Source organism: Notolepis coatsorum (assembly GCF_963971535.1).
Source record: "Notolepis coatsorum genome assembly, chromosome: 11".
NCBI classification, from domain to species: Eukaryota; Metazoa; Chordata; class Actinopteri; order Aulopiformes; family Paralepididae; genus Notolepis; species Notolepis coatsorum.
In genome coordinates this window covers 27533676-27559993 of record NC_140175.1, presented here as the reverse complement: position 1 = coordinate 27559993, position 26318 = coordinate 27533676, and the positions used below count along the sequence as shown (strand labels likewise).

General features: G+C 42.7%; 1 protein-coding gene across 1 annotated transcript in view; it reads left to right on the top strand.

Annotated features, from left to right (window-relative positions):
- Window positions 1–6634: 6634 nt before the first annotated feature.
- LOC311237072 (cholesterol 7-desaturase nvd) overlaps window positions 6635–26318 on the top strand; it is a gene marked incomplete at both ends in the record, with an annotated part of 42058 nt that continues 22374 nt past the window's right edge. Inside the window, 2 exons of the mRNA XM_084324880.1 lie at window positions 6635–6727; window positions 8823–9309. Coding sequence (XP_084181006.1) covers window positions 6635–6727; window positions 8823–9309 — 580 coding nt within the window. The remainder of the gene's footprint in view (window positions 6728–8822; window positions 9310–26318) is intronic.

The following is a 26318-nucleotide window of genomic DNA, read 5'->3' as shown; positions in this document are numbered from 1 at the left end:
TACGGCGTAATCAATACTTCCATTTGTATAAATTGCGTTAAGGGGAGCTTAGTATTCCTGCCTCTGAGGAGCTTGTCGCAGCTCATGCCCATGCACGCGCTCGGCCAATCAGAGCAACGCGGAAGGGCATGTTGGCTGCCGAAAGTATTCACGCGACCCAGACACATCTTTTGTATGTGCAAGCTTACTTGGCAATAAAGACATTTATGGTTTCTGATCTAACGTTCCTTGTGTTCATCTAGCACCCTGTGTCCCTCAGTTCCACCCACCTTGCCCTGGAGGGCTGCTGCCCCTGCGTCGCTCCTGCGCTCCAGCATGGGTGAGATCACTGTCCACTGGTTGGTTTCAGGCTCGTAGCGCTCTGCGGTGTTCAGTACCACGTGTCCGTCCCACCCTCCCATGGCGTAGATACAGCCGTCCAACGCGACCACTCTGAGCTCACAGCGGCGTGAGTGCATGGGAGCCGCCTGCAGCCAGCTGCGAGTGACGGGGTTGAACCTGCGCAGACTGCTGAGATGCTGTATGCCGTTTCTGCCGCTGACGCAGTAGACCAGACCGTGGAGATAAGCTGTGCTGTGGCTCCACCGGGGACTCTCCCCCTCAACGCTCACGTCCATCCATCCACCGGCTCGGATGTTGTAAGCCTCCATGCCACCCCGGCCTCCGATGGCCAATAGGACCTCCTGGGGCCGGCGTGGGCGGCTCAGGGGGTTTGGGAGCCTGTCGGAGCCAGGGGGGTTCAGGACGCTCAGGATGAGGGCCCTGCAGTCGTGGCTGTCCCTCACCACAGGGTTGTTCTGGACGTTGTTCAGCAAGTAGTCAGGCCTCATCAAGCCCATGCGAACCTGGGAAGAGACAAGCAGACAGTGGGTACAACTTAGACATCTGTTGTAGACGGTTTCTGTTGCTAGGGAACAGTTTGGACCCAAATGTTTGAGAACCACTGTACTAGGGAACCTAGTGTTGTTTTAATGTAATGCACACTAATACAATTAGTTACCTTGGGCAGCAGCAAAGGGATGTGTGTTTTACGCTCCTCACGGGAGTGGTCGATCCAACGGAGGACGGCCTTGAACACCATCTCCTCGCTCTTCACGTTCAGATCATCCCTCTCGATGATGTCCACCAGTTGCTGCAGGGACAGCTCCACAAACTCCTGTGAGACGTGCAACATCTCCTCAAAGTGGCACACAATGAAGAGATGGGCCTTGCGCATCAGGTCAGGGCAGCAGTAGATGTTCACGAACCTCCAGATGCCGACACAGTTTTCCAGAGACAGCTGGCCCTCTAGGAAGTCAGAGCACGCTCCTACCATGCCAGTGACGCGAAGCTGGTCTGCAGCCACCAGAAGCTCTTCCACGTTCTCTGCTGTCACCAGCACAAAGTGTGTGTAGGCGTACTCTATGATGAGCTGCATCATACCCGGGGACACCCCAGGGATAGTGTAGACTGGTTTCTCTGAGTCGCTCCAGCGAGTGAAGAGGGCTCTGTGGGACGCAGAGTATAGAGATATCTGATGAGTAAACAGTAAGCAACATTCTGTCCTGTGTAGTAATCAGAGCATGTGAGCGGAGCGGTGGATTTTGAAGTGAGCGTGGAGTGGGTTTTAAAATGGGTCCGAGCGACTCCGGAGCGAGAGCTCTCCTCCGCTCCGAGCCGCTCCCAGCCGCTCAGTGCACACGATCACACAGAAACTGATGTAATATACATGTAGTACAATGCCAAAGCAATAGGTGGCGATGTACAAACATGAAGGCCATTTTCAACCAATGAGAAGGGTGAACCGTCACTACACATCCTGCTAAGTCCAAAGTAGAATCCGCCATCTTTAAATCACCTCTGGACCTCGGGCGAACGCAACATTTATGAGAAACAAACAAAGTGCAATAAAAAAAAATTATACATTCACTGTGTTCTGCCTCATTTATTGATGAAACGAAACCAACATCAACACAATGTACAACCAAGAGCGGAGAGTTTCTCAAGAAAGCGAGAGACTAAAGCTAACGCTGTTGTTGTTAGCTTACATGCTAAGTCGAATAGTCGACTAATCGGTCGAAAGGAGCCGTAGTCGACTGCCAACCTCTTAGAAGCGTGGCTAACGCTAATGGCACGCACACCAGAGGCCAACTGCCTAAGAAAACAGGCACAGAGGCACTGAAAGAGGATTTCACCCATCTAATGAACACACTAGACTAGACAAATATCAAGATGTATCCATCAGTGGACCAATTGCATGCTTTTGCAGAGGACAAGAAGCCTCAGTCGACTCCTTCATACATTAAGCACCCCCCACAGCCCAAATGGAATGATACAAAAAGATATATATATTATACTTTTTTTTTATATATATATAGTCGATTAATAGTCGACTAATGGCAAATTTTGGCCAATCATAGTCGACTATCCAAATCCTTCGTCGGGGACAGCCCTAGTAGTAATATATTTTCACTGTAGAAGTATAGGGTCTTAGCACAGTAGAAGTGAAGAGCGCTATATAAATCCAATCCATCATTATTATTATTATTAAGTATAGTATCTTTTTACAGTAGAAGTACAGAATAGTATCTGTTTACAGTAGAATTACAGTATAGTATCTGTTTACAGTATAAATACAGTATAGAATCTGTTTACAGTAGAAGTGCAGTATAGTATATTTTTACAGTAGAAGTACAGTATAGTATCTTTTTACAGTATAAGTACAGTATAGTATCGGTTTACAGTAAATGTACAGTATGGTATCTGTTTACTAACCAAGCTAACATGAACCAAGCTAACCTGAACCAAGCTAACCTGAACCAAGCTAAACTTACCTGAAATAGTCACTGCAGTCACACAGGAGGGCCTTGTGGGCATTCAACTCAGTGCTGTTGACTTTAATAACCACATCACAGAACCTTCCCTCCAGAGGCAGCTCATTAAGGATTGTACAGGACATTGTTTCCTTTTCCATGTGGGGATTTTAAATTGTATCTACAGAATATATTCAAGCTTACAAACAAGTAGCCGGAAACAACAAGTGATATCTTCACTTGGTCTTCTGAGATCTGAGATCTTCTGAGAGAATTGTTGAATATAATACTGTACACAAATGTTCTAGAATGGTCTATTATGACATCTTACTGTGACGTCACAAATGTTCTAGAATGTTTGATTATGACATCATACTGTGACATCACAAATGTTCTAGAATGTTTGATTATGACTAGAAGTGGGCATAGATACTTTTTTTTAATCTAGATTAATCTATCTGCAATCCTGGTTTAATCTAGATTAAAATGGCTAATGTGTGTTCTACCCAAATTTACATTTTACATTTACATTTAGTCATTTAGCTGACGCTTTTATCCAAAGCGACTTACAAGTTCTGTACGACAAGCCATCAGGAAGGGCACAACTCTATCAGCTGAGCAACAATGTTCATCAAAGTGTTGAGTGCTACAGTGTAGGTTAGTTTATTAGGACAAGTGCATGACAGTACGGTTAGTTAGGGTTAGATTTTTTTTTTTTTTTTTTTTTTTTTTTTTTTAATTCAGATAATGGTTGAAGAAGTGCGTCTTTAGTCGACGGCGAAAGATTGGACGTGATTCGGCTGTCCTAACTGGGGTGGGTAGTTCATTCCACCATTGTGGGGCAAGGACTGAGAATAGGCGACTTCTCTTTGATGACCCTCCCGGAGCTTGGATAGGAGTAGGTCTGAGGCGGCCAGAAGATGCAGAGCGTAGGGGTCTTGAGGGTGTGTAGTTAGAGACCATTGACCGGAGGTAGGCGGGAGCGGTTCCCTTTGCCGCACGGTATGCTAGGTCGAGGGCCTTGAAGCGGATTCGTGCAGCAATGGGGAGCCAGTGCAGGTCCCTAAGAAGTGGGGTGACATGGGCCGACTTCGGTAGGTTTGAGATCAGGCGGGCCGCTGCGTTCTGAATGAGTTGAAGAGGCTTAGTGGCAGTGGCCGGGAGGCCAGCGAGCAGTGCATTGCAGTAGTCGAGGCGGGAGATGACTGTTGATTGGACGAGGAGTTGGGTGGCTTCTTTTGTCAGGAAGGGGCGTATCCTTCTGACGTTGCTCAGGAGGAATCGGCAGGTTCTGGTCGTCGCTGCGATGTGAGCAGAGAAGTTCAACTGGTCGTCGAGGACAACACCAAGGTTCTTGGCGGTCGGGGACGCAGTCACAGCTGCATTCTCGACTGTGATTGAAAGGTCGGTTAGGGGGAGGATTTGGCCGGCAGGTGGAGCAATTCTGTTTTGCTTAGGTTCAGTTTGAGGTGGTTGGACGTCATCCAGGCTGAGATGTCGGACAGACAGGCCGAGATCCGCACAGAGACGTGGATATCTGAGGGAGGGAAGGAGAGGAAGAGTTGAGTATCGTCGGCATAACAATGGTAGGAGAAGCCATGAGACGTGATAATGTTACCCAGTGATTTAGTGTAGAGGGAGAAGAGAAGGGGTCCTAAAACCGAGCCCTGGGGGACACCCGTCCGCAGGGGGCGGGTGGCCGACAGGGTCCCTCTCCATGACACTTGGTAGGAGCGGTCATTGAGGTATGATGACAGCCATGTCAGCGCAGAGCCAGCCACTCCCATTCCTGCGAGGGCCGCAAGGAGGATCTGGTGGTTGACTGTGTCGAAGGCTGCAGATAGTGACCAGAAGTAAGTCCTTACTTTTTCTTTCCTCCTTATGTTTCTCAGGCCAGGTGGCCCATTACACCATGAGCCCATCTCCCGTTTCCAAAATGCATTACAGACTGTTTGAAAAAGCTGTTTTGCTATGATAATTGGTAATGAAATATCAAAATAATGTTCAATAAGATGTACTTGTGTTTAATAAGTTGTTTTATTCAGAAGTTAACACAAATAAATAATATTACCAGTAAATTAGTATTATACAACCTGGAAATGGATCGCATAGATCAACATCCCATAATAGCGATATTTTTGCTCCATGCTCATCACCCAACGGTAAGAGGGTGAGTTTCAGCGTTTTTGATTATTATTATCCATACAAACTGTTCTGATCTATATATCACCCATACTACATGAATCATTTAACGTCGGTCATTGCATTATAAACGACCCCCCCCCCCCCCCCCCCTCCGGTCACCAGCAGATGATGAGTCATGACGTTTAGGACCTTGTACAATTGAAATTTTTTATCTGGCGTCAATCGCTATCAAACTGCATTTGATGATCTAATATATGCATAAATGGCTATAACTCACGTTCTATGAAATACAGCAGAAAATGATAAAAACATATTTATACTCTAGACAGTATTTTTGTATGAATGTGTGTGTTGTAGCCAATTTAATGATTTTCTGCCGTTATTGTATGAAGGCACCGTGTCACCATGAAAGTGTTGACCAATTAGCAGGCAGTGGGCACAGGAGGCGGGGCTCATGTGCGCTCAGGTGCAATCTATATGTATGTGTTCACAGGTGTGCAGCGGCAGGGAATTGGGTAATTATCACAGGGAAGCCACACTATCTTTTTACCGTGCTCGTTTGTTTTGTTTTCAGTTATATTGAGTAACTTTTTGGGTTTACTTTGTAGCAACTATCCTGTGTTTAAAGTCCAGTTTAAACACAGAGTTTACAGTACGCTTATATTTGTCCACACTGCAAGTATGAATAAAAACTCTCAAAAGTACTCAAGGAGAAGACATCTTTTTATTATCAACAAGCATCACGCGTTGGAAAGAGCTTCACCCAGTATTCACTGGCATCTTTTCTTGTTAGGTTGCCCTTACAGTGTGAATGAAAAAGTAAAACGTTCCTACATCCTGAACGATAGATAATTGATGTTGAATGGGCCATAGTAATGTCAATTTAGCAATACAATTTAAAAAGTTATAGCCCTGCAAAGAAGGTGAACATCTCCATAGACAAATAGTGCTGGCAGAGAGGCTACAAGGATGAGAATAAGCTCCGGCAGATAAAGGGTTAAAAAAGAACAAATAAAATGATAAAAGAAACTACATAAAACAATGATACAAATTATAATAAAATATTTAAGTAAAATGTATAGAAATAAAGAAAATTAAGACAATGAAATAAAGATAATAATTCATTTAAAAGCTATTTTAAAAAGGTAAGTTTTGAGCAGTGCCAACCGAGTCTGCTGTCCTAACAGACTTGGGTCTGTAGGGTAAGCACTTATTCCCTCCGCCCTGAACATTTATGGAGATGTATGGGCCTTTTAAGTCAGTGATAAAAGTGTCTTTCAAGGAAACAGAAATGTCCCCCCTCCAAATTAATATCAAACCGAAAGAAGCATTTTGTATAAAAGTATTCTGTACTTCTGTATGACAACTAATAAAGAAACTTGAACTTGAACTTATTATTATTATAATTATTATTGTACTTCCACAATATTGTTGTGATGATAACATACAGAATGAAACAAAAAATAAGGTTATACTTTCATCATCTACTATAACACCATTATCCTCAAGCAATACGTTTTTACACCCCCCCCCCCCCCCAGCTATGAATCATACACACATATTATATTTTCACTATATAATCTAGGCATATATAACTGGATAGATACACTAAACTCTCGTGTCAGCCATTAGTCTATTTCATCGCAACATGTTTTTATTATTATTATTGTTACTGTGCCCTATACAGAGACCCCAACATGGGAGAGACTGAGGTGCCTGTGACCTGGCCTAAATTCACCACCACTGATCACCAGTACCTGGAAATTCGCCGAAGGATGAACCAGGGCTCTGTCGGCCAGCGGTTGAGGCAACGCTATGTGCATTTCTGGACCAGCATCTACCCCGGCCTTTAAGCCTGCACCGGCGTCTCCGACAGACCGACATCACATGACAGAAAAAGACTGAAATGGTTTTCTGTCATTGGCTAAATAAATTGATGCAAATCAGTAGTTGCTTCGTGTTTGTCTGAAATTAGTCTATTGCACGTTAGGATATCATTGGTGGCCCTGAGATGACATTCAAACACTTATTATTTAATGTAAGTGTATAAATATATTAAAAAATGTAAAATAATAGATCATTTATGGCAAGGCAAGCTGTCATTTACAATCATGTTGAGAAAATAAAATAATAATCAAAATCAGCTAATAATCTTCTAGATAAACCTATGTACTGTAACTCTACATCAGTCTTAAAGGCGGAGGTTGTAAATGGTAAATGGTGCACGATGCATTTTATATAGTAGCTTATACAAAGCGCTTTACAATTTTTCCCCCTCAAATTCATCCATTCACTCACACATTCATTCACACACCGATGGCAGAGGCAACCATGCAAGGTGCCAAACTACACATTGGGAGCAATTAGGGGTTAAGTGTCTTGCTCAAGGACACTTCCACACGCTGCCCAGGAGGAGCGGGAATCGAACCGGGAATCTTTCGACTACCAGATGACTGCTCTACCTCCTGAGCCACTGTCGTTTGGTAGTTTGATAGAAAATAGTTCCTACAGGAAACTGCTCACAACAAGATCTGTGTATTATCCTGAGTAACCAGGCCATGATTTCTGGAAAGAGACAATGCTTTTGAGTTTTTCAAATGCATTTTTGGTGCCTTGAGCGCCACAAGCCGAGTGCCATTCAGCTCCATTGTATCGGAGTGACAGCAGATATCTCCAAAACGAAATTAATCACAGGATGGATAGATAGAACTCGGGTATGGGGGATTTTTTATTTTGGTGAACTGCCCCTTTAAAATAAGCTGCAGTACTCAGGATTGCCACTAGAGATCACTGACATCACGTCGTAGATGGTGCAAAATCATTCATACTGTGCAGGCGAATTACAAGAGCCAGTGTCTAGCAATCAAGAATAATTGGGACTTCCAGTCTAACAAAGGTCCTCATGAGATGCATATACATGAGTATTAAAGTAAAATGAGTAGTGTGTGTGTGTGTGTGTGTGTGTGTGTGTGTGTGTGTGTGTGTGTGTGTGCGTCGTGTGTGTGTGTGTGCGTGCGTGCGTGCGTGTGTGTGTGTGTGTGTGTGTGTGTGACTGCCTGCCGTTTCAAAATGTGTTCAGGCGTTTCACTTTCATTCAAGGTTCAAACTCAAACGGGTCTCTTCTAATATTATATATCTTTTTTGAAGGCATCAAAATATTGAAGGCCATTATTTATTAGCTAAGCTAAACCGGAAATGATTTGAGTCAAATTGATGCCTTGACCTTGGTGCCAAGACGTCTCCAAGGGATTCATTCTTGCTTTACGTCTACAACTTGCTTAACAGAAGGTGAGTCAAGCAGCGCATAGCCCAATAGTAATAATAATAATAATAGTAATAATAATGATATGTGAGATTGTAATTTGGACACTAATTAAGACAACAGATCATAAACCCCAGATCATGAACCCCATATATTAGCCTATAAGCACTGACTTTAATTATATCTTGTTTAGGCCTATTTGGCATAATCCCTAGAGCATATAGTGGACTATCACAGCAAAAAAAGGTGTATATAATAATAATAATAATAATAATAATAATAATAATAATAATAATAATAATAATAATAATAATAATAATAATAATAATAATAATAATAATAATAATAATAATAATAATAATAATAATAATAATAATAAAAGTATACATTCCCTATATGCCTCCACCTGTCTAGTCTGTGGGTGTGGCTTAGAGCAAGTTGCGCATCCCGTTTCCAAGATCTCTTGCCTCATCCTTGCCACTCCCCAAAGACAAAACAATAACAAAATTGACAGATGCGCATGGTTAGCCAACCAGTCAATTTTAGTAAAGGCAAGTGCAAGTGCAACAAGGGTCCCTCTCCGTGGCGGTGACTCACGGACTGCAGTCCGCGACTATATACAGTGCGACAAGTGCGGCAAAGTGACACACGACTCGGTGGCAGAGCTGCGGGACCGGGACGACCCGGTGAGCAGCACCCGAGAGAGGATGGAGAGTCAAAAGGTGGCTGCCATTCTCGGGATAGGCATGGGCGCAGTGCTCATCATGCACCTGGGCGAGCCGCTGGACTCGATGGGTAACGGGTACCCGATATGGAGGAGAACCGGGCTGATGAGGGTTTTGGTTTGCATCGTTGCCGGGCTGTCTCTCCTGGTCGGGGGCCGGCTGTACAGGTTCCTCTTCTGCCCCCTGGAGGTGCTCAGGGCGCCCGGTGAGGTGGGATACATCGCCGAGGACGGTCACTGCTCCTCCCGCGCCCAGGCTGCGAACCAAGTGCGTCGGAGACGGAAAAGCGGCGGCGAGCTGCCGCCCGTCTATCCGAATGGCTGGTACCGTGTGTTGGATTCTCACATGCTGGAGCGCGGGGATGTCAAAAATGTGTCCGTGCTAGGTATGATGATGAGTGCAATAACCATAACGTTGCAATAACGGGAGTTTGATTGATTGAAAACTTTATTAACAGATTGCAGAATGGGTACAGTACAACAGCTCAAACTGTACTGTACTGTAGAGATAAGGCGTGTTTCTGTTATTGTAATATCAAGTTTCAAGTTTTGTTTTATGTGTCACATGTATGCACATTACAGTGACACATTCAATTCAAAAGACTAAGGCCAAACACTATACAAAATACAATATACAACAAACTATAGTGACAATGGCAAACACTATACAAAATATACAAACTATGTATATAGTGTTTGGCCTTTATTCTTTTTATTATTCTAATATTATCTGTAATTATAATTACTGTGATGCAGTATAAAGGATGATGCGTGCGCGTCACTCCAACTGTTTAATAATATCGTGGTTCGCAGCGAGGAGAGTCCAGTCCAGGAGCCTGCGGGTGGTTAGTAGAGATGCTGACGGTGCACTTCTCGTTTACCTGTGTCCTCCAGGCAGCCCTGCTACACACGCAGCTATGCGTATACAGGGAGATCCGAATTGAATTAGCTTTTGTCAAGTGAGCAGGACTAAGCTATTGAATTCACTGTTGGCCAGTGAATAACCGTTAGGCCTAATCTTGTACTGTTCTATCAATCTATCAAATCTATAGAAAGGTGGACAATTCTCTCCCAAAGCCAGACATGTGATGTCCAAGAAGTTGATAAAAGGTTGAATTTATGAAATCATAGGGATTCTGACTGAGCTCTTACACCAATATGAGCTTTTATTCAGTGCTTAACAGTTAGAAACCAGAACATGTTTCCATATCTCAGACTGCATGACAACTGAACTCCAACAGAAGGTCTTGCTTAATGACATCACGTACCAGGGAGTCTTTTGACTTGTTCATAGGCAGCAGGCCTGTATAGGCCATCCAATTTGGGGAGCCCATAAAATAAAAGATTTGGTCCCTATAAAAATGTCTGATCAAATTATTATAATATTTTTAAAACTTTAAACAGGTCAAATTGAGACCAAGGTCGTCTCATAAGTGCGACCTGTTCAGCAGCAGCCCATACAACAGTTACACATGTAAACGGCAACAGTATACAGTCAACACACAATAAATTACAACAACAACACAACAACACAAAACATAAAGTGCCAAAGAGGGGGCGGAGAAAATATTCAGCCTTAAAAACAAGAGCAGAGCATAGAAGCTCTCTCCAAGACACCCAACATCAATTTAAAGCTCGGGGGACTAATTGGCTAGCTTCAGACTCTGCTGTAGTGTGTTCCAGGTGGAGGGGGCAGAGTAGGAGAACGCCTTCTTACCATGCTCAGTACGGACTGAGGGGATGGAATAAGTGATGATATTTTGAATGCGTAAGCTATAACTGGTCTGTTTGCGAAGTAGATAGACAGATAAATAAGTGGGAAGCAGACCTAGGATGGATTTGTAAATGAAAGTATGCCAGTGCAAGGTTCTGCGCATGGAGAGAGATGACCAATTAACTAAGGAATACAGCAAACAGTGATGTAGGGTTTACAGCCAGTAATAAATCTCAGCGCGCCATGATAAACAGCATCCAGCAGATGGAGACAATTAGCAGACACATTCATAAAGTGCATTACAAATTCAATCTATTATCATTATTATTATTATTATCACCATAATCCAGAAGCGGCAAGAAGGTGGCAGCGACCAATCGTCTCCTTGCATTAAAGGAGAAACAAGATTTGTTTCTATAAAAGAAGCCCAATTTCAACTTTAATTTCCTTACTAGCGAATCAACATGGAGTCTAAAAGATAGGCCATTGTCAATTAAAATACCTAAATATTTACAAGAAGTAACAAGTTCAATAGGCTGTAATGATACCATACCGACTTGTTATTTTGAAATGAGAAGCCATCACCAACAGCTCTTGGACAGCATGGTATAAGCCTAAGCCACGCAGCCATTACAGTTGTCTTTGACCAGTTCTCGACAGCAGCTGCATGTCTGTTCCCCTGGTGAATCAAACATTGTTTATGCTTTCTGTAATCAGTGTGATGTTAAAATCACACACTTTAAAAAAAATATATGTAGGGATCACCTTGACAGGGGGGAAAAAAGCGGGGGGGGGGGGGGGGGGGGGGGGGGGGGCTGGCGTACCAAAAAGTAGATAAAATTGTTCAACTAGTAACTATAACACTTTACTAGACAATGCTCTTTGTGTTCTTAAAGGTATAATCTGTAATGCTGTCAAACAGTGACGTCTAGGCAAAAGTGGTCCTCTTGGTATTGTGCTTTGTTTAGATTTGATTGGGTATAGGGGAGGGGTTGCTATTGTTAGTCACACCTTAGGCTCTGCCAAGAGAAGTCTGGAGAAATTCATAGTATAATAGGTTACTATATTGCTATAATATACTGTCTATTATATTATATTGTATTATATTATATTATATTATATTATATTATATTATATTATATTATATTATATTATATTATATTATATAATAGTATACAGTTATAATATATATAATAACGTGTGTGCATCCTATTCAGTCTCTGAGGCGTCAGACACGACCCAATTAGCCCAATGACGTAAAGGACCCAAAGGGTTATGGTTGTAACAGTAGTTATTCCAAACACAGACATGAAAAAGTCCAGTGACCGGGCACCTCCCCTAACCTGCTGAACTTGTATCATAATGTAGTAACATACATTTAACATACGTTTAACATACAGAAGGTTCGATTCCAGCTCCTCCCGGCAGTGTCCTTGAGCAAGACGCTTAACCCCTAACTCCTCCTATAATGAGCAGGTTGGCACCTTGCGTGGTCGCCTCCGCCGTAAGTGTGTGAATGTGTGAGTGAATGGGTGAATTCGTATTTATTTATTAGCTTGTTTGTCAGGGACAATGCAAAAGAAGACATTGTCACAATTTACAATAACAAGATACAGATGCATTGCATGTAGGATTTCTAGTCAAGGCTAATTTGCACCCACTTAGCACTTTCATAATACAGACCACTCATAATGACAGGTTAACCAAATCACTGACCCGAGGGAACACACACCACACTAGTTGTCCCAAGGAGAAACAGTTCGCTTTTACAGTGAGAGTTTCCCAGACTTGGAACACACTTCCAGTACATACAGTATAAGGCACAGTACCATCTACTGCTACTGTACTTCGTGCATAATCCTAAAACCTGGCACAAAAGCAACCGGGTGTGTCATCATACCTATAGCCTCTGCATGTCTGCTTTGTCTGTCCTCATCTGTCTGGCTTGTCTCTGTGTGTGTGTCAGGTTGATGTCTCTTCGCTCTCTGTCCATATTCCCTAAGTCTATATGGTTGTACTGCATGGATTCCAATTGTTTTATTGCTGGCTGTATGTTCTCTGCTAATGCCCATGTCTTGTTGTGTGTAACTGTGTCTTGTTTGTTAATGCTCATGTCTTGTTTATAAGTGTGTCTTGTCTGGTAAATGTTTATGTCCTGTTGTGCATAATTGTGTATCGCCTGCTAAATATCTTGTGGTATATAACTGTGTCTTGTCTGCTAATTGTTCATGTTTTTATTGTATATAAGCCTCTCCTTCATGTGTGTCTAATACTGTGCCAGCGTTATTTTATATATATATATATTTTCTTTTTAAACATAACATACATTTAGACACACAAGCATTAACAGTAAATATCCTAAGTAAATCACACGATTACACATTTCAAATCAATATAAATGTAGTTGACGAATAAATAAATGATGATATATATACCTAATACTTGCAGTCCGATACAATACATACATATGCTCTTGCTCGCTCTACCCCCCCCGGACCCCCACTTGGATAATCCATCCATTTTCATTTGTTTCTAACCAGGAACTACAATTCATATGCTAGCTTTTATTCTCTCCACCACTTCTAACCAAATTGCAATGTTAGTTTCACTGATACCTAAAATTCTTGCTGTAGATATCTCTAGATAAATCACATCGAGATAGGTTATGTCTTAACACTTTGATTACCAGCAATGTGGTGCGCCTTACCCCCCCGTTGAATGCCACCACCCACTTCAATGATAGCGTTGTAATGCATAATCTATGTCTTAAATTATGGCTATGTGTCTAATCTGCCCGTCGCTTATCAATGACTTGTTTGCAGTCAACATTGTCGAAACGGATTGTTTTTTAATCGGTTCATTTCCATTTTTATGGCATTTTGAAAAGCCCTCGTTTTCTTGAAAGTTTCAGGAAAATGTAACTTTTCCGTGATAAACGGCATTTACTGGAATATTCTGGAATACACAAAAAGTAATTTTTCGGCCTATTTATGAATAGTTTTCAAATAAACGCTAGATTATCGATAGTATATGTGTACTTCTGCACGCTAGAGAAGCGGGCTGAGAAAATCTATTCTCTTATTTCCTGATCAGCGCGCACACACACACACACACACACATGGGGCAAACGCTGATATATAGGTGAAAACAGATCCGATTACCCAAAGACTGGTAAAATAGATTCCTTACCTCAGATCAGATGTTCTCCAAAAAGATTATTCCAATTCCTGATCACCATTCCAAATATCGATCGCGTTTATTGATTCAGCGCTGGGTACTGTAAATATGTATTCCACGTTGTTTTCCGGCTCGGCAATCACTTCGATCCTTCAGATGGCTCGCCGGAAAAGTAAAATGAGGAAACTGGAACCCCCCACCAGTCTAATCCAATGGGGTGCAGTTACACAGGGAGAGACGATAGGGGGCGGTATTTTCCCAATGGAGCTCAGAGAGGGTTTGGAGCACTAGTGTGAGGCTCGATTGATGAAATATGAATTCAAATCGCTAATAAAAAAAAAGACAAACAAACGCTATATAGCGTTGCTGGCATTCAACGGGCGGCATGAACTAACGACATAAAGCGTCCGTGGCACTCAAAGTGTTAATGGCTATCTAAACACCTGGCCCGGGGACAACAGTTGAAAAGTAGCCTTTTGGCTAACACTGGCACATTTACAGCACATTTCTATTATTGGGCACTGTCCCTGTAAACATTTAATTGGAAAGAAAAAAAGAAAAAAAATTATAGAATGTGAGGCATAAGTTGTAAAGCGCTTTGGATAAAAGCGCTATATATAAATGCAGTCCATTTTCCATTTACGCTTATTGCTGGCCTCCATGCCCCAGCAGATGGGCCCTAGAAATCAGCCCCCCTTCCGTTCCCCTGTGGGTGGGCCTCGTTGTAACCCCTCTCCCCGGGGGCCATGTGTGCCCCTGATGGCGCCTGCGGTTAAGTCCCACCATGGGTCTTCCCTTCTGTGTCTCCTCTACTTTTGTCTCTCCCTCCCTTTATTCCTGCTGTCAGTGAAGAGGAGTGATGGGTGGAGTGAAATTAAATACATATAAATGATAAAAGCTCCAAAGCTTAATGAGCATGACCTCTGACATAACTAAATCTCGTCATCCTCAAGTGCTTTGATGAGCAAGAGAGAGAGAGAGGGGGGGGGGGGGGTGACCTTACTTACCCAAATCGTACCCAGCTTTTCTCAGTGTTATCAGGGGTCTTCAGGGATTTTATTTCTGAAGTATGGAAGTATATTTCCAGTATTTCCAGTTATATTTGCAGTAAATCAGAAGTAGAAAGGGACTATTCTCTACTATTTTTTTTAAACTAAAGAACCAGACTTAAGTGATTTAACTTTAAACTTAGTGGGTCCAATAGGACTCCCTAAAAGCCAGGCATCTCATGTATAAACCCCACTCGTTTACCTTAATCGTAACTGTAACCTCTTTGCACCTCTTGAGTTGCCTGGTTTTTAGTGAATCCTGTTTTAAGTCAGTGAGACTTAATATAGGATTTAAAATATGCCATCATAGATAGTAGCCAGGGGAGTGGATAACAGGCTTGTGACACACTATCAGAACCTCAAACGTATTATAATTATAATTATTGAGTCATTGTCTGACTCAGATCTTTTTCATTGCCATATTTTTGTTGTTTTGAAATGTATGGAAGTGAATTAGTCATCTGCTCAATTTAAATGCGCTCGTAGCGATAAAGGAAATAATTCTTTTTAAAAAAGAGGTCAGTGAAGTGAATAAGAACTGCATTCTGAATTGAACTATGATCTTCAAAGGTAAGAAAGTTGAAACGCTTTCTCACCTTTGAATCTGCTTAAAAGTATAATCTGTAATGCCATAAAACAGGGACCTCTAGGCAAAAGAGCCCCGCTTGGTACTGCGCTTTGTTTACTCTTTTGTTTTGGTCTGACGTGTGGGTTGGAGTTTAGTTACTCATTACTCTGTGAATTCCTCCAGACCTCTCTTGGCAGAGCCTGAGGTGTGGCCAGTAGTATAGCAACCTCTCCCCTGTATACCCACTGAAATACAATCCACACTTAATTTTTTATTTTACCTTTATTTAACCAGGCAAATCAATTAAGAACAAATTCTTAATTACAATGATGGCCTGGCAAGAGACAACGTCTCTTGAAGGGGGGGGGGGGGGGCTGAAAAATAATTCAGGTTAAGCATTTCCGACATAGGCCTACTGTAGCTAAATGACAGCAGCGATGCAAACTTTTACAAACCCAACTAAAAGCACAACAATCTTAAAAAGTGAAAGGACAAAGGGACACGTCCAAATATACCAGTCAAGCAATATACAGTTATAACATTTGCGGCATATCTTCCACTTACTCATGACAACAAGCACAACAATAGAAACAAGCACAGAGAACAGAGAGTAGCACACCCATGCATTAAGACAGACAAGCGAGAGGCATAAAGCAATATAGCAGTGAGGGGGGCACCATGACAGACAGGGGGTTGGGGATGTTACTGTGTTGAGAAACAGTTGCAGGAATCAGTAAGAATGTTCATAAGAGAGTGCTTGAATGCTGACTTAGCATCATCAGACAAAAACACCGAAACTGCAAACAAAGTGCAGTACCATGTTGTCATCTTTTGCCCAGAGGTCACTGTTTGATGACATTACAGATTATACCTTTAAGGGTAAATTAAATTAAGCAAGAGGTTGAAGCCAAGGAACAGTTAACTTTATGAAATGGAAAATGCTGTCATGATCTACTCTTCATCTATCATCACTACATATAATAAACAAATAATGACAGAATTTTAAATGTAAAGTGAACTGTTCCTTTAATTCAATTCACTAGGTCCCACCACTGCTGCCGCTGCTCTCCGACTCTGGCTTCTGTTCAGTACCCCAGACGAAGAACTACATGAGTCTGTTTGATATTTTCAGAGGAACAGTGTATTCAAACTTTATTATCTAAAAAGATAGTAAATTAGAGTGTTGTGGGGAGGCAGGGTGGCCTAGATGTAAAGTGGCCGACCAGTAACCGAAATGTCGCTGGTTCAATCCCCAGCCCTGACAGGAGGGTGCATTGAAGCTGTGATCTGGTGACTGAAGGGTATAACATCTATGGTGCCCACCATCCTGCCCTTGAGCAAGGCACTGAACCCCAAAAACTGCTCCAGGGACACTGCACTGCGGACGACCCTGCACTCTGACCTCTCTGATGAAATGCATATGTGTGGGGGGACTGTGTGTGTGTGTAACTAGGAGGGACATGAGGACTGTATGTGTAACTAGGAGGGATATGATTGAGGACTGTGTGTAACTAGGAGGGACATGAGGACTGTGTGTAACTAGGAGGGACATGAGGACTGTGTGTATGTGTAACTAGGAGGGACATGAGGACTGTGTGTATGTGTAACTAGGAGGGACATGAGGACTGTGTGTGTGTGTAACTAGGAGGGACATGAGGACTGTGTGTGTGTGTAACTAGGAGGGACATGAGGACTGTGTGTATGTGTAACTAGGAGGGATATGAGGACTGTGTGTAACTAGGAGGGATATGAGGACTGTGTGTGTGTAACTAGGAGGGATATGAAGACTGTGTGTATGTGTAACTAGGAGGGACATGAGGACTGTGTGTATGTGTAACTAGGAGGGACATGAGGACTGTGTGTGTGTAACTAGGAGGGACATGAGGACTGTGTGTAACTAGGAGGGACATGAGGACTGTGTGTATGTGTAACTAGGAGGGACATGAGGACTGTGTGTATGTGTAACTAGGAGGGATATGATTGAGGACTGTGTGTAACTAGGAGGGATATGAGGACTGTGTGTATGTGTAACTAGGAGGGACATGAGGACTGTGTGTATGTGTAACTAGGAGGGACATGAGGACTGTGTGTAACTAGGAGGGACATGAGGACTGTGTGTATGTGTAACTAGGAGGGACATGAGGACTGTGTGTATGTGTAACTAGGAGGGATATGATTGAGGACTGTGTGTAACTAGGAGGGATATGAGGACTGTGTGTATGTGTAACTAGGAGGGACATGAGGACTGTGTGTATGTGTAACTAGGAGGGATATGATTGAGGACTGTGTGTATGTGTAACTAGGAGGGACATGAGGACTGTGTGTATGTGTAACTAGGAGGGATATGAGGACTGTGTGTATGTGTAACCAGGGGCGTAGCTGGGGGGGGGTAGCTTAGGATGATTCCAAGGGCCCAGCACTGAGAGGGGGCCCCAAAAAAAAGAATTTTTTTTACTAGACATCACTCAGGTGTATTATTGATGCTCTCATTGATACTATGTTTGTTTCTGAAGTGTGTGTGTGTGTGTGTGTGTGTGTGTGTGTGTGTGTGTGTGTGTGTGTGTGTGTGTGTGTGTGTGTGTGTGTGTGTGTGTGTGTGTGTGTGTGTGTGTGTGTGTGTGTGTGTGTGTGTGTGTGTGTGTGTGTGTGTGAGATATATAGAGAGAGAGGGGGGGCTTTGGTAGACTATTGCATTGGTCCATTCATTGAAGATGAACGCAATGCGACATCCTTTACTAGGCTCACCCACCAACAGTGCAGGTGCTGAACTGCTGATCCGAATGTATAGGTAAAAACCATATTATGCGTTTTCATCAATAAAAAAATGGCCAAATAATTTCTGCTCGCGCGCTCGCATTCACTGGGGGCCTACAAATACATTCTTTCTTGGGGCCCAGAATCTGGAGCTCAAGTTCAAGTTCAAGTTCTTTAATAGTTGTCATACAGAAGTACAGAATACTTTCATACAAAATGCTTCTTACTGTTACGCTCCAGAGACTGTGCTAGACAAGATAGTATCAAATAACATAATAACATAATATAGCATGAATTTAGAAGAAGAATGAGGTCACAGTTGTTCGGTATAGACATATGTACAATGTTCTGAGTTACCATATAATATACAATACACAATACTATGCAGTGTACTAATGTACAGTACTATCTAGTGCAAAGCAGAAATGGGATGAGGTACAATTTTAGGTACAATTTACAGTAAGGTGTACGAGTTGTAGTGCAATCCTTCATCCATAAATATAAAGTGTGGGGAGTGGGTGCTACAGTGTGTTTGTTTAAAGTGGGTGTGTGCTATAAAGTGTGTGTAGTGGGTGCTACAGTGTGTTTGTTTAAAGTGAGTGTGTGCGTGTGGATGTGTGTGCTATGTGTGTTTGGTGGTTGTTGTTGTGTAGTGTTCATTCATTGTTCGTTTAGCAGCCTGATGGCCTGGGGATAGAAGCTACTTCTGAGTCTTTCTGTGCTCGCCTTGAGACTCCTGTGTCGCTTGCCTGACGGCAGCAGTTCAAAGAGGCAGTTGTTCGGGTGGCTCGAGTCCTTAATAATTCTCTTAGCCTTCCCCTTGCAACGCTTGTTGTAAATGTTCTGGAGAGTGGGGAGCCCCCCTCCAATTGTGCGTTCGGCTGAACGTGTCACTCTTTGTAGTCTGCTTTGGTCTTTTGCAGTGCTATTCCCAAACCAGGAGGTGATGTTGCCGGTCAAGATGCTCTCTATTGTACATGAGTAGAAGTTCTTAAGGATCTTCTGGCTGACTTGGAACTTCCTTAGGCGCCTGAGGAAGTAGAGGCGTTGTCGTGCCTTCTTCACCACACTGTTAATGTGTATGGTCCATTTCAAGTCCTCGGATATGTGGGCTCCGAGGTACTTGAAGCTGTTGACTCTCTCAACCGGTGCCCCGTCGATGCTGAGGGGGCTGTAGTGTAACTAGGAGGGATATGAGGACTGTGTGTATGTGTAACTAGGAGGGATATGAAGACTGTGTGTGTGTAACTAGGAGGGATATGAGGGCTGTGTGTATGTGTAACTAGGAGGGATATGAGGACTGTGTGTATGTGTAACTAGGAGGGATATGAAGACTGTGTGTGTGTAACTAGGAGGGACATGAGGACTGTGTGTATGTGTAACTAGGAGGGACATGAGGACTGTGTGTATGTGTAACTAGGAGGGATATGAGGACTGTGTGTATGTGTAACTAGGAGGGACATGAGGACTGTGTGTGTGTAACTAGGAGGGACATGAGGACTGTGTGTATGTGTAACTAGGAGGGACATGAGGACTGTGTGTATGTGTAACTAGGAGGGACATGAGGACTGTGTGTATGTGTAACTAGGAGGGATATGAGGACTGTGTGTATGTGTAACTAGGAGGGACATGAGGACTGTGTGTGTGTAACTAGGAGGGACATGAGGACTGTGTGTATGTGTAACTAGGAGGGATATGAAGACTGTGTGTGTGTAACTAGGAGGGACATGAGGACTGTGTGTGTGTAACTAGGAGGGATATGAGGACTGTGTGTATGTGTAACTAGGAGGGATATGAGGACTGTGTGTATGTGTAACTAGGAGGGACATGAGGACTGTGTGTGTGTAACTAGGAGGGATATGAGGACTGTGTGTATGTGTAACTAGGAGGGATATGAGGACTGTGTGTATGTGTAACTAGGAGGGACATGAGGACTGTGTGTGTGTAACTAGGAGGGACATGAGGACTGTGTGTATGTGTAACTAGGAGGGACATGAGGACTGTGTGTATGTGTAACTAGGAGGGACATGAGGACTGTGTGTATGTGTAACTAGGAGGGATATGAGGACTGTGTGTATGTGTAACTAGGAGGGACATGAGGACTGTGTGTGTGTAACTAGGAGGGACATGAGGACTGTGTGTATGTGTAACTAGGAGGGATATGAAGACTGTGTGTGTGTAACTAGGAGGGACATGAGGACTGTGTGTATGTGTAACTAGGAGGGATATGAGGAGTGTGTATGTGTAACTAGGAGGGATATGAGGACTGTGTGTATGTGTAACTAGGAGGGACATGAGGACTGTGTGTGTGTAACTAGGAGGGATATGAGGACTGTGTGTATGTGTAACTAGGAGGGACATGAGGACTGTGTGTGTGTAACTAGGAGGGACATGAGGACTGTGTGTATGTGCAACTAGGAGGGACATGAGGACTGTGTGTATGTGTAACTAGGAGGGATATGATTGAGGACTGTGTGTGTGTAACCAGGAGGGACATGAGGACTGTGTGTATGTGTAACTAGGAGGGATATGAGGACTGTGTGTATGTGTAACTAGGAGGGATATGAGGACTGTGTGTATGTGTAACTAGGAGGGATATGAAGACTGTGTGTGTGTAACTAGGAGGGATATGAGGGCTGTGTGTATGTGTAACTAGGAGGGATATGAGGACTGTGTGTATGTGTAACTAGGAGGGATATGAAGACTGTGTGTGTGTAACTAGGAGGGACATGAGGACTGTGTGTATGTGTAACTAGGAGGGATATGAGGACTGTGTGTATGTGTAACTAGGAGGGATATGAAGACTGTGTGTGTGTAACTAGGAGGGACATGAGGACTGTGTGTATGTGTAACTAGGAGGGATATGAGGACTGTGTGTATGTGTAACTAGGAGGGATATGAGGACTGTGTGTATGTGTAACTAGGAGGGACATGAGGACTGTGTGTGTGTAACTAGGAGGGATATGAGGACTGTGTGTATGTGTAACTAGGAGGGACATGAGGACTGTGTGTGTGTAACTAGGAGGGACATGAGGACTGTGTGTATGTGTAACTAGGAGGGACATGAGGACTGTGTGTATGTGCAACTAGGAGGGACATGAGGACTGTGTGTATGTGTAACTAGGAGGGACATGAGGACTGTGTGTATGTGTAACTACTGTAGGAGGGACATGATGACTGTGTGTCCCAGGGTGCCTATCACAAAGAGTAGGGGGTTCCCCGATGTTCCTGGCCAAATTCCAAAATCATTTTTTTTTTTTTTTTTTTTTATTGATCTTTTCCCCCCTCCTTTTTCCTCCGATTTTCGTTATGCCAATTCCCAATCCCCTTCCTGGTCGCTGCGTACTTACCCCCCACAGTCGGTCTGGGAGAGTGGAGGCTATCACGTGCTTCCTCCGACACACGTCTAGCCAATCAACCGCTTCTTTTCACCTGGCAGCGCGGACTCTCACTGAGAGGGTGTAACGTGTGGAAGGATCACACTACCCCCCTTAGATCCTATCCGCGCTGAGCAGGCGCCCCGACCGAACTATAGGAGTCGCTGTTTACAACGACCCCGACCCACCCCGCCAGCTTTCCCACCCTCTAATACTGCCAATTGTATTGGCTGGTGACACGCCGGGAGCTGGATTCGAACAGGCGAATCGTCTCCGGCGTTGGTGACGAATGCAATCTCCGCTACGCCACCTGACCTCCCCCCAAAATCAGTTTTCTGACACCAAGGCCACCTAATCATCCCTCTCCCCTTAATTGGCTGATATCAATCCCTGTCTCCTGATTGAGCCGTTCAGCCATTGTGTAGTATGATGTGTGCCTAGTGCCAGTGTATGGCAGCCATTGAGCCTGCGTAGCCCAAGGTTGGATGCTACAGTGGTGGTGAAGGAGGACATTTCCACCCTACATTGTGGGGAGTGCTTTGAGTGTCTAGAAAAGCGCTATATAAATGTAATGATCATTCATTCATTCATTCATAACTAGGAGGGATATGAGGACTGTGCTTATGTGTAACTAGGAGGGATATGAGGACTGTGTGTATGTGTAACTAGGAGAGATATGAGGACTGTGTGTATGTGTAACTGAGGAATATGCAAAAAGACGCATTTAATCTTCATTCGTAATTAAAGACCGTAGAGGCTGAGTACTTTCCAGTTATACAGTAATATATCACATTCACACCCCTGATTTGATAAAACTGCAAATACATGGGCTGTGCAAAAAAACATCAAATCTGAATTCAATACAAGGGTTAAATTGACCTGGCCTTAACTCTGTTGTCCCTTTGCAGGTAACTGTGTATAGTTGCCAAGTTCCCAGGACAGGAGAGACCGTATCGTGTTGCAAGCTCCTCGGTTCTGGCGGTGAACATGATTTCAAACATTCTGGTTTCCCTTCTTTGTTTAGGGGCCAGAAAGACGTTAGCGAGGTTTGTTGCTTGGGAAACGTTCCATTTGGAAATCCCCAAGCCCCATTGTTCACCGTGTCACCTAAAGCTTAAACAAAACTATGTTTGTTTCATTGTCTGGGAGGTTGATGCCATGGTCACTACCGTTTATTTTAGTTACCCGGTAATTGCAGTGATAGTGACTCGTGAAACTGAAGACGTGGTTTTCATGCAGTGGTTTTTAAACACATTTGGAATACTAAGATAAGATAAGATAAGACATTCCTTTATTGATCCCCTTGGGGAAATTCGGGTGTCATACAGTAGCAACATGGGGGATGGGAGGTACAGGTACTGTATGGGCAGGGCAATAGTAGAAAGATATACCGGTAATAGTAAAAAGACATACAGTATAGGCAATACAATTTTATCTGAATATAAAAATATGAGAAAAGTAAACAGTGTAAACAGAGGTGCAGATGAGGGTCTGTATGCCCTATCAGCGTAAATATTACAGTATACGTTACAATAAATAAATAATTAGAATCTGAATAATATTATATTATATACTATGAGTAAGAGTAAAAGTAAACAGTATACACAAGGTATCCTAACAGGCATTATATATACATCATACTTCCATGCAGATTTTGGTCAGACACACTTAGTGGTCAGACATTTATAGTAGTTCTCGAGTACTGTACATTTACTGTACATTTACCAACTTTTCAACATCGATTAGAAGGGACTAGGAGTTTCAGGTGTACGATTTCTGGAATGTTTTCTCATTCAATCTCTTTTTTTGATCCACTTTTTCTCCCATTTTCAATTTTTCTCCCATCCCAATTTTCATATCGTCCAATTCAACCCTCCCCTGTCTTTGAACGCTGTTTCTTGCCTCCCACAAGCTGGCTGCAATGTGGACTAAGTCATACATAGCACGAGTCCCCTCCGATACTTGAGGTAACAGCCGTCGCATCTTTTCACCTGCACGGCTCGATCTTTCAGCGTCGGGGGTCTGGGCTTTGGAGGGGCCCCGCCCCCGTCGCTTCTTGATTATACTGCGCAGGCGCACCAACCGACCTGTAGGAGTCGCTGTCCACAACGCCCGATCCCCACCCTTCAGTTTCCCTCCCCGTAATACGGCCAATGTGTATTACTGTGGACGACAGTTTAGCTGGCGAGCGCCTTGCCCACTGCGCCACGTAGCCGCCCTTCTCATTCAATCTTTATTCATTCTCAAAAATACACAAAGTGATTAAACTCATTTATAGCATTTACATTGCACCAATAATTTCAGAAACAGCAGACATTAAAACAACAACAAAATAATTATACATATTGGGAGATAGAGGACCTCATTTCAATGTATTCTGCAGGGTATTCTACCAGTCAGCGGCGCAGAAACAAAAGGCAGATCTACCAAGTTCAGTATAAATTCTAGGCACTTTAAGTGTAAACCAATCATTGGATCGTGTACAATGGGGTCCAGAGGTCCATTACAATAATGAAGCGATGTCATTTAAACAGCTCTACAATTATGGCTTCATATAGAATGCCAATGTAACTCACGTCTTTCTGCCAGAGAGGACCACCCAACCGTGTTATATAACATACAATGGTGTGTACCATAGCTGTCACCGGTGATAAATCTGATAGCTGAATGATATACAGAGTGCAATGGCCACCGCATGTCTATAATAAATTACATCTCCGTAATCCAAAACAGACAAGAACACTGCTTCAACAACTCTCTTCCTGCTAATCATAGGGAAGCTGGCTCTGTTCCTGTACAAAAAGCTAAATCACTTGGCAAGCATGCCCACATGGTATTTAAATATAAATCCCTCATGAAGCCAAATACCTGAGGTATTTGTATTCTGAGACTCTCAATATTAGATTCATTCACGTGAGATATATGCAAGTCATTGTAAACAATATTTTTGTTCACATCGTCATTAGACTGTTCATATAGATGAGTCATTTGTGGAAAGGAAATGTATTAGATTAGATTAGATTCAAATGTATTATCATTGTCATCTACTGTATCTATCTACTATATCTAAGTACACTACAACAAAAAGTAGCTTGGCAGCAGTAAAGTGCAATAGTAATATGTAATGTCCACTGGGTGATTAAACTGGGTATAAAATATATAAATTAGTATTACTGGGTGTAATGCTAATCAGATGTATGTACAGAGTTGTAATACCAATATGTACAGTGATACAGGCACAACAAGAGTAGGTGAGGGATATGTACAGATATAGATATATATATACAGATATGTAAAAGGATTATGTGCAGGTATGTACAGACAGGTGGATATATATATATATATATATATATATATACGGTAAGAATAAATATATATATATACGGTATATTATTGTACACGCTATCATACAGAGTTATATGGGTTATATGCAGGTGTATATAGGATGATTATATGCAGGTATATTCAGACATATGGATATGTATATATATATATGCAGTAAATATATAATGTCATTGTCTATATGCGGTATATGGATACATAAATGAAACACAGTGTGGACCTCATGAGTGCGTCTGCTGCATTTGATGATGCGACTTGTGACATGGCAGGAAGTCGGAGTCAGTTACCACCACCGATGCAGACGCTTTTAGCCAGTGCAGTTATTTAGGGACAGAGGGAAATGTGTATTGTACATATGGAATTACAAACTATTACGGTATTATTTTGGTCAAATCAGTCGCCAATGACAGTGTATCGTGGAGAGACATATACCCGTACGATTTATGATGACGTGTCAGGAGATGTTGCCAGCGACGCAGGGAGGTGCTGGGTTACAGTCAGTATAGTGATGATGACCTTGGCGGTTTTCGGTCATACTGTACACAGCCGACGTCATACTGTGTACACGATTCAGGTGTAGAATGTGAGAACGAAAAATGGGTTGATGGTTTCTTTTTAACAGTTTTATCAGAAGAGGAGGAGAAGGATCAAGAGACAAGCGTCTCCACGATATCCTTTGCTTACTTTCTTTCTCCACACTAAGCTCATAAGACATAACAACACTATAATGTATTTTAGAAGTTACTGTACATAACCCAACGTTGGTCAGAATCTAGCAGAAAGTACAATCTTCGAAATCGGAATAATTCAACATGTAAGGAGACTGGTTGGTTATTGTGACTTGTTAACAGAGTAATGGTGCAATTCATGAAGGCTTAGGCATGTATGCATTGTTAATGCACAATAGAGGTGTCCCTCCCCTTCCACTAACCACCACGGGATCCTATTTCAGGAAAGAATCTGTACGGTAGTCAATGATGAGAGAGAGACAAATAACATTTTGATCCCATTTGTGTCATGAATTAGACATATGATGTTAATTTTGCAAGTCAAGAAAATTGATTGACTCGCAACTTAGGTAACATCGATATAGCTTTAACGTAATAAGATAAGATAAGATATTCCTTTATTGATCCCCTTGGGGAAATTCAGGCATCATAGCAGCAGGGGGGAGGGGAGGTACAGGTAGTAGAAGACATGATACAGGTCGTAAAATTATCGTACAGTGGAGAAGTAAAAATAAAACTAGAATAAAAAATAGGCAGTGTAAACAATATAACAATATAATTAACTCTGGGCATGCGCATAAGGGCAAGTAGGCAGTGTAAAAAGGTCAAGGTGCAAGATGAGGGTATGTATGCCCTCTCTAATTATATTTGCCCTACAATAAATATAGTTACAATATATATATAAT